The 12,023-nt window shown below is 40.9% G+C and overlaps 1 protein-coding gene across 3 annotated transcripts in view; it reads right to left on the minus strand.

Annotated features, from left to right (window-relative positions):
• cadm1b (cell adhesion molecule 1b) overlaps positions 1-12,023 on the minus strand; it is a 247,132-nt gene that overhangs the window by 20,610 nt on the left and 214,499 nt on the right. For all 3 annotated transcript variants that reach the window (XM_061719563.1, XM_061719562.1, XM_061719561.1), the window contains 2 exons: positions 10,729-10,825; positions 10,283-10,455 (listed from right to left, as the gene is read on the minus strand). In XM_061719563.1, the coding sequence (XP_061575547.1) occupies positions 10,283-10,455; positions 10,729-10,825 (270 nt within the window). The remainder of the gene's footprint in view (positions 1-10,282; positions 10,456-10,728; positions 10,826-12,023) is intronic.

Below are 12,023 nucleotides of genomic sequence, written 5' to 3' on the forward strand. Positions count from 1 at the left end.
AAGGCTAGGATAGGATGTGGCACATATAATATCCAGACGAACAAGAATTCTCCACGGGCAATTTCCAGGCTGGATGACTCTGGCCTCAGCATTATGAGGGTTGAAATATGAGTGTGTTTTGGAGAAGCCATATTTTCAGAAAACATTTGTATCAGTGAAGAATTTGATATGAGAAAATTTAAGCATAAAGTGAAACAATGTAGGATAAATTGTTTATCTATGCCTGCTTAAACCTGCCTGCCAACCCGACAGCAGGGAAGAGGTTTTGCTTGTTTTCATTATATTTATTTGTTTCTCTTGCTTAAAAGTTCTTTTTGCATTAAGTTTTGCACTGGTGATTTTCACATTAAGATTATGTGTATTTATTTATCGAATGAATCCCTGTTATAAACAACAACAATAACAAAACAGGCTTCTGGTGTTTGCGGTCACTCCCAAAACTTTGTTGCAGTGTGATTCACAAGGACATGGTTTCCCAACAAGCCAAGGAAGAGCAGGTAAACCCACGAGTCTTTTCTGTTCATGTTATGTCAAAACCCTGACAAACCCCACATATGTAGTGCCCTGTGAATCTTTGACTCTTTGTCCATTGAGGATTTATAGATCTAAAAAGGCAATCGCGGGCAGAGACGTGGTGGTAAATGGAGCAGTGGCATGTGTGAGTTATATCACCGGGTCACCTCTGAGAGTAAAAGGCTTCTTTCTGGCCACTTCTCTCCTGCACCACACACCTGCTAGGGGGCACAATTCACAGGCTGATGCAGACAAACTCTCATGGAGAACAGGATGACAAGCCACTTTCTCCACCTTTCTGTCGAACTGCATACAATACACATGGCACAATAGAGCTTGATTTGATGTGGAATTACATCAGCCTCCCACCTATTCAGGTTGCCACGGAGTGAAAGTTCATTAGTCTTTTTGAAATGGGAAGAGCCTGAAGGAGCAGGAGAGGTAGAGTGTGACAGGACAATGTGTGAAGAATTGATGGAGGATTCACCCTGCCTCCATCAATAACCCTCATAAGCAAATGGGTATCAAAAACAAGAAATTTAAATAAAACGATCTGTTGCATGTTCTTGTTTGACAGGTGTATTGTGGTCTAAGCAGGCGTTTGTGAAAGGAAAAAGGTGAAAAAGAGAGAAGAATGGTAATTTTATTAAAAAAAAAAAGGGACTTAGTGAAACAAGCACAGGGATGGGTGCAGTGATGGATAGCTGAGGTTGAGCGTTGCTACTGCAAGGCTCTATAGCACAAGGTTATCATGCTAAGACCGACAGTGTAGCTCCAACACTAATTAAGTTATACTGTCAGAAGCATGATTAGTGCGAGATGAAAAAAAAAAACCTTCACATGGACCACAACATGATTTTGTCTGGCATTAAATCCTCCAGAAAAGAGGAGTGGGAGTCGCAGATATAATTATGTGCAGTTTGAGCACCTTTTACCAATCTCCTGTGTCTCATTACAGCGAGCTGAGGTCGTAAAGCTTACACCGCTCACACACCACAGAAACTGTGTATAATGGAAATTGGTAAAATATGTGGATACGATGTTACTAATTGAAGGAGTCCAGCCAAAGGTACAAACACTGATACTTTTAGTTTATTCTGGATCAGAAAATATTTGCTTCCGGTTGCTTTCAGTCATGCATGTAAGTATTATGAAGGCAGCACAGATCAAAATGGGACATGGAGTTCAATATCCACATAATATTGCAAGGTCCCAAACATTGCAGGTAATTAAGTGAAAACTACTTTACTATTGGAATATTATAATACTACATTAAATTGCTGTGTAGGTGAGTTAAAAATAAACATACTGTATCTACTCGTCTGGAATCAGAGGGGATTTACCCAGAGACAGAGTCCAATACTTCTTAATTTTGGGAAAATCTTCTCTCAACTATGAGGAATTTAGCTGTTATAGCTTGATAATCTGCCTTGAGTGAGCTATTTGCCGGCATATGCTGTCCTTTTGTTTGGAAGTGATCATTATGGGCCCATTGGGAACTAGCAGATGTCATCATCTGCCTGGCAGAGCATGATGATGAATAACCATGGCGTCGTAGAGTTATCAGAGTCACAGAAAACCTGTGTCACACTGACAAAATCACACATTTTTGCTGGTGAAATGAACACATTGTTCGTTTGAAAATTAAACAACCTATTAGACACAACAATGACGAAATTTGTGTATTTTCCGCCGGCCATGTGCTGGAGCATATTCTTTACAAGTTGAAGCGATTTCAACAAGGACAAACTGGAAAAGCCGTGCTTTTCAGAATCCTTTGTTCCGCAGAGATTTGGATTAGTGAAGTCCTGCTGTGTTTAAATCCAAGACAAAACCCCAAAACCCCTCACAGCTATTTTTTTCTGCCCATTTGTGGCTTTAAAGACATGTACGACTATTCAGACGGCGGTAATTTCATGAACTTTCCAAAGTTTCCAAGTGTAAAAATTTACTACCAGGTTGTTCTTTAAAAAAAAAAGGAAAAGTGCACTAGATAGTTTTTTTTTTTTTTTACTTTCCGCTGCACATGACCTTGTCTGTCTATTAAAATGCTATTTGGTGACCGCCCTACGATTCATGAGATGATGTTGACGTGAGACCATTTCAAATGCAGTTATTTTCACAATTCCACATTCTCAGCAAGTGTCATAAATATTGGCTCATCAGCCGGACAAATAAATGATAAATTGTTGGTTTTTGACACACTGTTTATCCCTGTCAGCATGACCTAAACAAGCTGGCTGAGTAATAATCAAAACAATTTCATGAAACCTGCAATCAGCTTTCGTGCAAAACCCATAAAAATTGCATTTGCAGCTTTTAGCATGACACTTTAAACCTTAACTATTCTCTTATGACACTGAGATTCTGTGCATGTGAAGATAAAATATGAGTGATGGTGTGTAAACTGACACAAAAACTAACAGTATGTGTGAACGAGAGGAATCAGATTTAATTACAGACACATCTGTTTTAAAGGGGTTCCCTGTCTCTTCCTGGTGTTTATGTCCAGACATCATACCAATTTATTTAAATAATAATTATTGTTATTGTTGCCTCTTAAACAATGAGTCCTAACACCACAAACAACACGAGTCGGAAAAAACTATTGTTAATTTCTGTTTAATTCCTTTACTGTGCAGTTTGATGTTAAAGTACGTAAGTCCATTAAAGGTTTCGGGTTTCCATCATCCTAAAATAAGTGCAAAGTGACAAAATCCAGTCTGTCGCAGACACGAGACTCCAAAAACTGAAAAACTAGTTCATTTTAAAAAATACAAAAATGATAATAAAAAAAAGTTAATTCTCAAAATCTATAAGTTGAACATTTAACACTTGTGCATCCATGTGAAGCAGCTTAGAGCAAAAGATGGGTGGGATCCTCAGTATGTGCATTCATTTCCTACAGTAATGTGGACATGTAAGTACATGCTCTTTTAATCTTTTTTTTGTGGTGTGAAAACATAATAAAAATTGTTTGATCATTGTGGAGCTTTGTATTATGAAATCACACAATAATACTGTTTTACATTTGATTATTCATTTAAAACAACAATCATTAACCTGCATTATTTATTTAACACCAATAGAGCCATCCATCCATCTGTCCATCCGTCCATCCGTTCAACCATCCATCCATCCATCCATCCATCCATCCATCCATCCATCCATCCATCCATCCATCCATCCATCCATCCATCCATCCATCATCCATCCATCCATCCATCCATCCATCCATCCATCCATCCATCCATCCATCCATCCATCCCTCCATCCATCCATCCATCCATCCATCCCTCCACTGACTTCTGTTTATCCAGAAACAGTCACAGGGGCAGCAGCTTAAGCAGGGAGGCCCACTCGCCTTCTCCCCGGTTACCTCCTCCAGCTGTTTCGGGGTAACACCAAAGCGTTCCCTGGCCAGCCGAATGATATGATCTCTCCACAGTGCCCTGGGTCTGGCTTGTGGCCCCCTCCTGGGCGGACATGCCCAGAACACCTCTGGAGGGAGGCATCCAGGGGACGTACTCAGCAGATATCTGAACCACCTCAGCTGGCTCTTTTTGATGTGGATGAGCAGGGACTCTACCCCCAACCCCTCTCAGACGACGGAACTTTTCACCCTCAAACTCATTTGTTTACAGCTATCTTTGACTAAATTATTGAAACCCTTCTGAATTTAGATTTAAACAATGTTAAAGAGGACCTATTATGAAAAACACGTTTTTCTTGCTTTAACATGTATAAAGTGGTCTCCCCTCAGCCTGCCAACTCAGAGAAGGAGGAAAGCAACCAAATTCTGCAGTGTCTGTACAGCCGCCCGGATCAGCCATCCAGTGTCATGTGGCTTCTACGAGCCGTTCAGATTCTGCTCCCGTCGTTACGTACGACAGGAGCGATTTACATAGGTTGGCCTCCGATGCGTGAAACCACACCTACAACTAACTCCGCCAGAAGGAGCTTCCGCCATTTTTTCATAGCGGTGTATCGCGTCATTCAGGCAGCCAATCAGCACAGAGCCTCATTATCATAGCCTCCCCACCCACTCAGAATCCTGCATAGATAATGAGGTTAGAGAATGGGAAGATAAAGACATGGCTCAGATGCTGAATTTCTAATTTATTTAGCCAAAACAATCAAAAGCTTGGAGAAAATGGAGAAAACTCATTTCAGACACTTGTATCTGTGATATCCTTTTTGTTGGTCACTGGCTACTATTGATGACCATATTTGAGGGGAGAAATGTTGGTCAACCAGCAAACAGATAGCCTTGCCTTTTGGCTCAGCTCTCTCTTCATCTTCATTAGTACAGAGTCTGCATTACGTACCATTCTGCTTGTCAATCTATGCTTCCATTCTTTTCCTTGTTGGGTACAAGACCCCAAGCTATTTGAACTCCTCCACTTGAGGCAGCACCTCACTCCAAACCCTGAATGGGCATTTTACCCTCTTCCAACAAAGAACCATGGTCTTAGATTTAGGTACTGAGTGGCTATAGAGCTGGCCCAGTTTTAACATCATGTTGGCATTTCCAAGTAACCCCATGATTCAGAAGCTGTAAATCTACCTTTAACTGCAGGAACTTGAAGTCGTGGTTTGCTGTGGCAAACACAATCATCAATCCTAGCAAAACATATCGCTTTTTTTTCTTTACCTATTGGCATTGTGAACACATAAATGTCAGGATTGGTTTTGGTGAGGACCCAAACACAGGAGAGCAGGAGGCAGGAGTTCCAAAAAACTTAGATTTATTTGTAAAAACAAAACCAAAAGCGCTGCTGAGCAGGATCAAAAACAGAACAGGAACATGAACAAGAAAACTGGGTAAACCTGACGAGGAAAACATGGTGGGAGCAAACAGTACGGACCAGCGAGGAGCAGGGGAAAGACAAGACTACACAAAGGATAACGAGACACAGGTGCAGACAATCAGGGCAGATGGGAAACAGGAGGGTCAAGACCAATGGCGTCTTTGCATTAGGGGCCGGTGGGGCACGGCCCCACCAGAGGCCGCTGCTGCGCAGGGGAAGATTATGTGTCATTAAACATAAGTTCATAATAAATTTGTCTCCAATGAAATATCCGCAGTTTTCATTTGATGCAACTTAATTTCATCTGCTGACACTTTTTGTAGTGTAACTGTGTGTAAATAGTTCGCCCTGCCTGATCCAGCCCCTCCTCTGTTTCCGCTCGGTGGGGCACAGCGGAGATGGCACCTCTGCCTGTAATGTTGTGAACTGGTGAACTGCTGCGCGCGCATACGCGTGTACAGCGCACACATTCGTTTCGACAGTGGGGCCTGGAGCTCAGGGCCCCAGAGCGCCTCTCATGGGCTGCTCTGAAGCAAAGGTGGGCTCTGCACATGCCATGCTAGCTCGGCTAATGCTGTCTATGGCTAATACGTACTTTGATTGATAGGTGACGTTTCATTCTTTCAAAATGAATGAAGTTGACTATTTGGTGAGTGTGCGATTTATCACTTTATCAATTGAGCAGAAGTTGGAAATAAAACGTTTGGGACCACATCGACCGGATGATTTAACCATTTCTCAAGCCGGAAAAGACAAAACGAGGACATTTAATAAGGAATGGTTCAAAAGGAAACTCAAAAAAGGACTGTTGGATTTTAACAGCATTTTAACAGCAAGGTCACGGAAAAGTTTGCACATATGAAGGACCCCAGAGCATCATTCCTCTTCAAGAAGTGATCGTCAACGGTGAGTCTAACAGATTTTTATAGTGGAACTGATCATGTACTTATATTCTTTGAATAATAGTGGACTTTGTGTAATGCGCAACTGGTGATACATGTGTGGGTGTGGGTGTGGGGGGGACACAACCTCACGTGGGCTCCCCGACGCTGATGGAGCTGTTTACCTGTCTGTGGTGCTGAAATGGCTGTTTGGCTGTGGTATACTGTGTGTGGTGGCTTTGTATATTAATTGCTGTGTATTGTATGTGCGCCGTACACGCCATGCTCGTGCACGGTCGTGCTTGTGCATTGTGTTTTTATTGTTGTCACGTTGCTGTTTCGATCTTGAGTATTTGATATGAGCTCTTGAACACTGCCCATTTGGTAGCGCTATTGATATGATAATATATGTCGTTAGATTGGCACTGTTTGTGTGATGATGGCATTATTCAGCTGCAATTTTGTGGTCAAAGGTGCTGTGGTCCCTTCTCTCACTTGTTACTGATTGCATAAGATTTTCCAGCATGGCCCCACCAAAATTTACAGACTAAAATCGCCACTGACAGAACTGAAACTCAGGGACATGGGCTTACAAAACAAAACAGGGAAATGTCAAATCCTGACAATAATTTACCATAAATCTAGACCAAACCCAACTACTGAATATCAGCTGGCATTGGGCAGTTCCCATTATGGTTGTGGATGATAAGTTGCAGGGCCTCAAGTCCAAATATGTTTGCTTCTTTCATTTGGTCGTCCATGAGGGCAATCAACAGAGAGACAACCTGCAGTGTGTTTACACGGTCCCATACGTAGCCTGTCAGCAAAACAGCAAAGCCTGGCTGAACGAACCCCCATAGATTGTTTGGAAGCAGTAAATGGGTGCTTAGACTTTTCCACATTATTTTTTTCTTTTTGGCTGTTTTTTTTTTAAGTTAATAATAGCATTGTGAAAAAAAGTTTTATGTAGCTGTTTGTCCAAACATCTACAGTATATTTGCCCACTACAGTCACATACTTTTTTTTTTCATTACTGGTATATTAAAAAAAAAAACATGACTAAAACACAAGCAACCATCTTTGGTATGTGACTGCGTAAAACATATATTTGTAGATGCTTTATTAGTGATTTGGTATATTTCAACAGTTTATAGGGCTATTTGAGGAAAACCAATTGTGGGGAAGGGTGAGGGCTAAAATTCAGAGAGAGAGAGAGAGAGAGAAAGAGAGAGAGAGAGAGAATCTGAATTCTTGACTTTAAAGTCAGAATTTCTAAGTTTATCTAGTGATTTTTAAGTTCACTTAGAACTTAGAAATAAATTATAAACAAATAAATTCAGACTCAAATTCTGACTTTATAAACATAATATCTGAGTTTATAAAATCACAAATTCTAAGAAATAGTGAATATATAAATTAAGAAATTTTAATTAAAAAATCTCACTTTGCAAAGTTATAAATATTGATTTTGCAAATCTTTAAGAAAACCCTTTCAGGTCAGAACAAAGAGACTGTATATCTGAGGCATAATGTAAACATTAATTTTCCTGTTGGACAAACGTTTGCTTGAGTCTGGTTTAAAAACCTAATATTATCACCAGCATGCAAACTTTAAAAAGCCACAGTTGTGAACAATGCAGCCGTGTTTCAGTGTGATATGAACCTGAGGTAGCTATTGACAGTTGAAGTAGCACTGAAATGATGGGACTGACTTCCTTTACCCCAAAAAAGAAGATCAATAATTACTGTTCAGATTTTTCTTGCAACTTTTGCAAACTCTGAGACATTTTTCCCTCCCCCATATGGCCTTAATGTGCTTTGGCATCATCCAGTCATTTTTATGGGGGCACAAGAGAATATACCCAATCTAACATCTAAACTGGTTTTGCACTAAGTTTTCCAAAAACAACAGGCGTTTGAGTAAATAAATAAGATACAAAAACCCATTTCACCACCTTCATTTTTGATGCAGAAATACATTTGTTCACACATTGCTTGAGCGCACATGAGCATGTTGGTCACACCTATATTTCTTGGTGTCCAGTAACGGTCACTGGCAGACAATGTTTTTTGGCACATGAGCAGAAACAAATTGAAACTTGAGAGTGAAATATGAAATGCTTTTCCAAACAGCAGGGAGCAAGCTCTCCACAGATAGAAAGCTAAACTCACCACCAACAAGCTGCACCTGCTGAAAATGTATTATTCTCTCATCTCCATCACACCTGCCAGCAAACAAAGGCAGGAAATTAAGGTCCCTGTGTGCTTTGCTGACGTCGTGCTGCAAGGTTATTTTGTGCTTTAAAAACGTCACACAGTTACTCCTTCCTGCCTTTCCCCCAAGGAGATTCCAGGCAGATCCTCATGTTGTCTTTCAACAGCTCTACCTGCAAATGCATCCAGCAATTGTAAATAAAGATTTTAACTGGATTTTCTTTCATTTTAATTTTTACATGTGTTTTGATATGTTAAAAAAATACTGCAGTTGTGAAATGGCAAATGTAAAATGGATAGCAGTCATGTTAAGCTATAAAGGAAACAAGGCGTGAAAGGAGGGAGTTTAATCAAGAGCAGCCAAGTGTATATGGCATTTCAAGTCAAGCCCTGGAATGGATGGTCCCTCTCTGGCCCTTTACGGGTTGATTGCAGAAACTCTACCGACATTACTGTCAAGTCAAATAGCAATACGATATGTATAGTAATAATATAGTAAATAGCAATAACCAATGGACTGCCTCTAGTTTTCATCTGCTGTGATAGAGGTTTAAAAGATAGACCATGTAAAGAAAAAGAAACAACAGCAGTAAACATTGCAACAAACAAAGTGAAACTTGATCCTATTTAAAACAAAGTGCTAGATAGCAGGAGTAATCACTACAGCCCATTAGGACTCGCCCGAATACCAATTTATGGGTATCCGGAGCTTCAGCAGAATATTACAATGAAAACACTCATATCGAAAAAATGAGTCCCACACACACACACGGCACTGAAGGAAAGAGCTACACCCCGCTGAAAGAGATATACACCCGCTGCACCGAAGAGTGTACCAGAAACGCCTGAGACTGAGAGACACGTAACAATGAAGGACTTACTGTGCTCAAGACCAACCCAGGATTGCTCAACGGAAGCGAGCGAGATGCAAAGTTACTTGTATACCAGTCGAAACCCATCACTCCATCACAGCGTACCCCACAGCTGAGGTTTCTGGCAGGCTTTCACCCCTTTAACAACTAAAATGAACTGAAGCATTATTGTAGGGGGCGTTCATGGCCGTCAGTGAGTGAGAGTGCTGAATCTTTCTGCTGGCTGTTTGCAAACGCATTACAAAAAGAAAAGAAATCCCAATACCCGTGTTGAAAAGTGGACACCTAACAATATCCAAATACTCAGATCCAGACTTAGAGCCCATTTCCAGACATAATCCGACAACAACAACACAATGGGGAACTTATGGAAACTGTGATGAATTACTTCAAGTCACTTGAAGCAGATGAGTTTGAAGGTGAAAAGTAAAAGTTTAGTGTCTGAAAGTTTGTGATGACCATATGAGCGTTTGCTTCCTGTGGGTGTGCTGACTATACAGCATATGGCAATGCATGCTGTTTCGTACAACAGGTTCCACCTGGTTCATTTGCTGGCCTTCTGTTGCTTCAAAAATATCAATCTACCATGTAAAATTTACATCTGACCCCCCCCCCTTTCCCTTTGTCTTGAGGTTCTAGCAGCTACCTGGATTTCTGGCATGCCAGCAGAAGCCAAGCCGACCACTTCCCCTGAAATGCGTTCTTCAAATACTGCAGACAATTCAAACCTTCAACATTTGTTTCTTTGCTGATTTGTTAATGGCAGCCATATTCAGTTTTTTTTTTTTTTTAAATGTGATTGTTTGGTGGGAGAACGTTCTGTATACATTTTTCTATAAATCCTGAATGCTTAAATCAAATGCTTTTAACAAAGCGTATAAGTAATACAGACTGTGTATTGAAGTAAATGATGTTCCAGGCCTAAGAAAATATAAAATGAAATAACATAAATAAGTAATCTCGAGTGCAGTAGACACAGAATGATACCTACCATACACATAGAGGGTGTAGTCGTCATAGGCCTCTCCTACATCGTTATATGCCACGCAGCGATAGGTGCCGTTGTAGGACTTGTTGAGGTTCTCGATATAGAGATCAGAGCCGGTGACCACGGCGTGAGGCGGCACATCCTCGTCCACTCTTAGCCAGTTGATCCGATGGGGACTGGAGAGCACAAATACCACACACATCACTCAGGCTCTGTCTATCCATGCTAGAAATCTGAAATAAAGGTCAGATCCGAGATCGGCAGAGGAGGCCTATTGGCAGCTCCCGTCTAATGGTGTACGGCATGCTAACAACTGGTAACATTTAAATGGTACAATGAAATGTAAAGGTTAAAGGGGTGTTTGTGGTGGCAGAGAAAAAAGATATACTGCTCAGTGGACATGACAGTGATGGGAGTCCTGAAGTGTGTCGATCCCCATAAAAACTTACTGTGGCTTTCCTTCAGCGATACAAGTCAAATCTAGATTGTCTCCCTCCCTGGGTAAACCTTCAGGATACGCCACCACGATCTTCACCTCGGGTTTATCTGAAAATCAAAGATAAGTACAAAACAAAAGTAAATTGTTTCTTCTCACACCTGTTACAAAAGGAAGCTAACCGAACACTGCACTACTCTGAAGCGAACCTAAAGTCTGCAAATGAAAGCAAAACAGCCTCAAGTGAAACACAGAGGAGGCTGAAATGATTTTTCTGCGCTCAGTAGACATCCAGTCAGTCTGCGAACCTCACAGCAAAATGTTTTTTCTTTTTTCCCGCCCTCTTATCAATGCAGGCAATAGATTACCAAAATGTCAAGCGGCTCCAGTCAAGCTTTCTCTTTTTCCTTGAAAGGTCAGACAAAACAGTTATCTACCTGGAGGAAAAAAAATAAAAATATTCGACACAGACGACAAAAGGTTACCTCAACATTTCTTCAGTGTTTAACAGTGGTAGGCAGCTTGTATTGCCTCTCAATCAATGCACGGTTTAGAACATCTAAACGTTTGACACCTTGGCAAAAAATCTTTTTGTTTCTTCTAAATGTGAGTATCACTAGTCAAGCCCGGACAGAACTGCATAATCCCTCGACACGGCAGTGGAAAAATGTACATTAAATCCATGATTTGATGGGCGGACGATGTGCTGAGTATTTTTAAAACATATTTCACTCCGAGCTGTGGTAGTGTCTCAGTCATCCAGGTCATGGTATAAATCAAAAGCAGCTGGACTTCCTTTGCTTGGTTCTTGAAGATTTTCCACTTTCCATCCAGAAAGCACCGGCAGTTCAAGAACTGACTTGACACTTGAACTGACGAAGCTTTCTCGATCCAAGAAAAGATAAGTCCCACTGCCCTTGATTCAAGCGTTTGAGTAGATTTCGCCTTCTTTAAGAGAAACCGCAGCAGCGATGTGACATAACAGATCAGGGGTGTTTACGAGTAACTACACATAACCTCACTTTAATGTAATCTCTTTCAAAATACATTTATAAGCGCAGCGTATTTCAGCCTTGCATATTTATAACAAATTTGGCATTTGGGACTTGATAGGTCACGTTAACTCGCTCTCGCTTATGCAGTCAACCATCACAATGCCCATTGTGGTACAGTAGATGTGTACTGTCTTTACACCCAGTCAAACCCCAGAAACAGCTATTTGAGATTATTCATATAATTTACCCATTTTTCAGGCGGAGAAGATCCCAGTTCAAAGACCGCCCAATGATCTCCGCATTCATTTCGTGT

This window comes from Cololabis saira, chromosome 4 (genome assembly GCF_033807715.1).
Source record: "Cololabis saira isolate AMF1-May2022 chromosome 4, fColSai1.1, whole genome shotgun sequence".
Taxonomy (NCBI): Eukaryota; Metazoa; Chordata; class Actinopteri; order Beloniformes; family Belonidae; genus Cololabis; species Cololabis saira.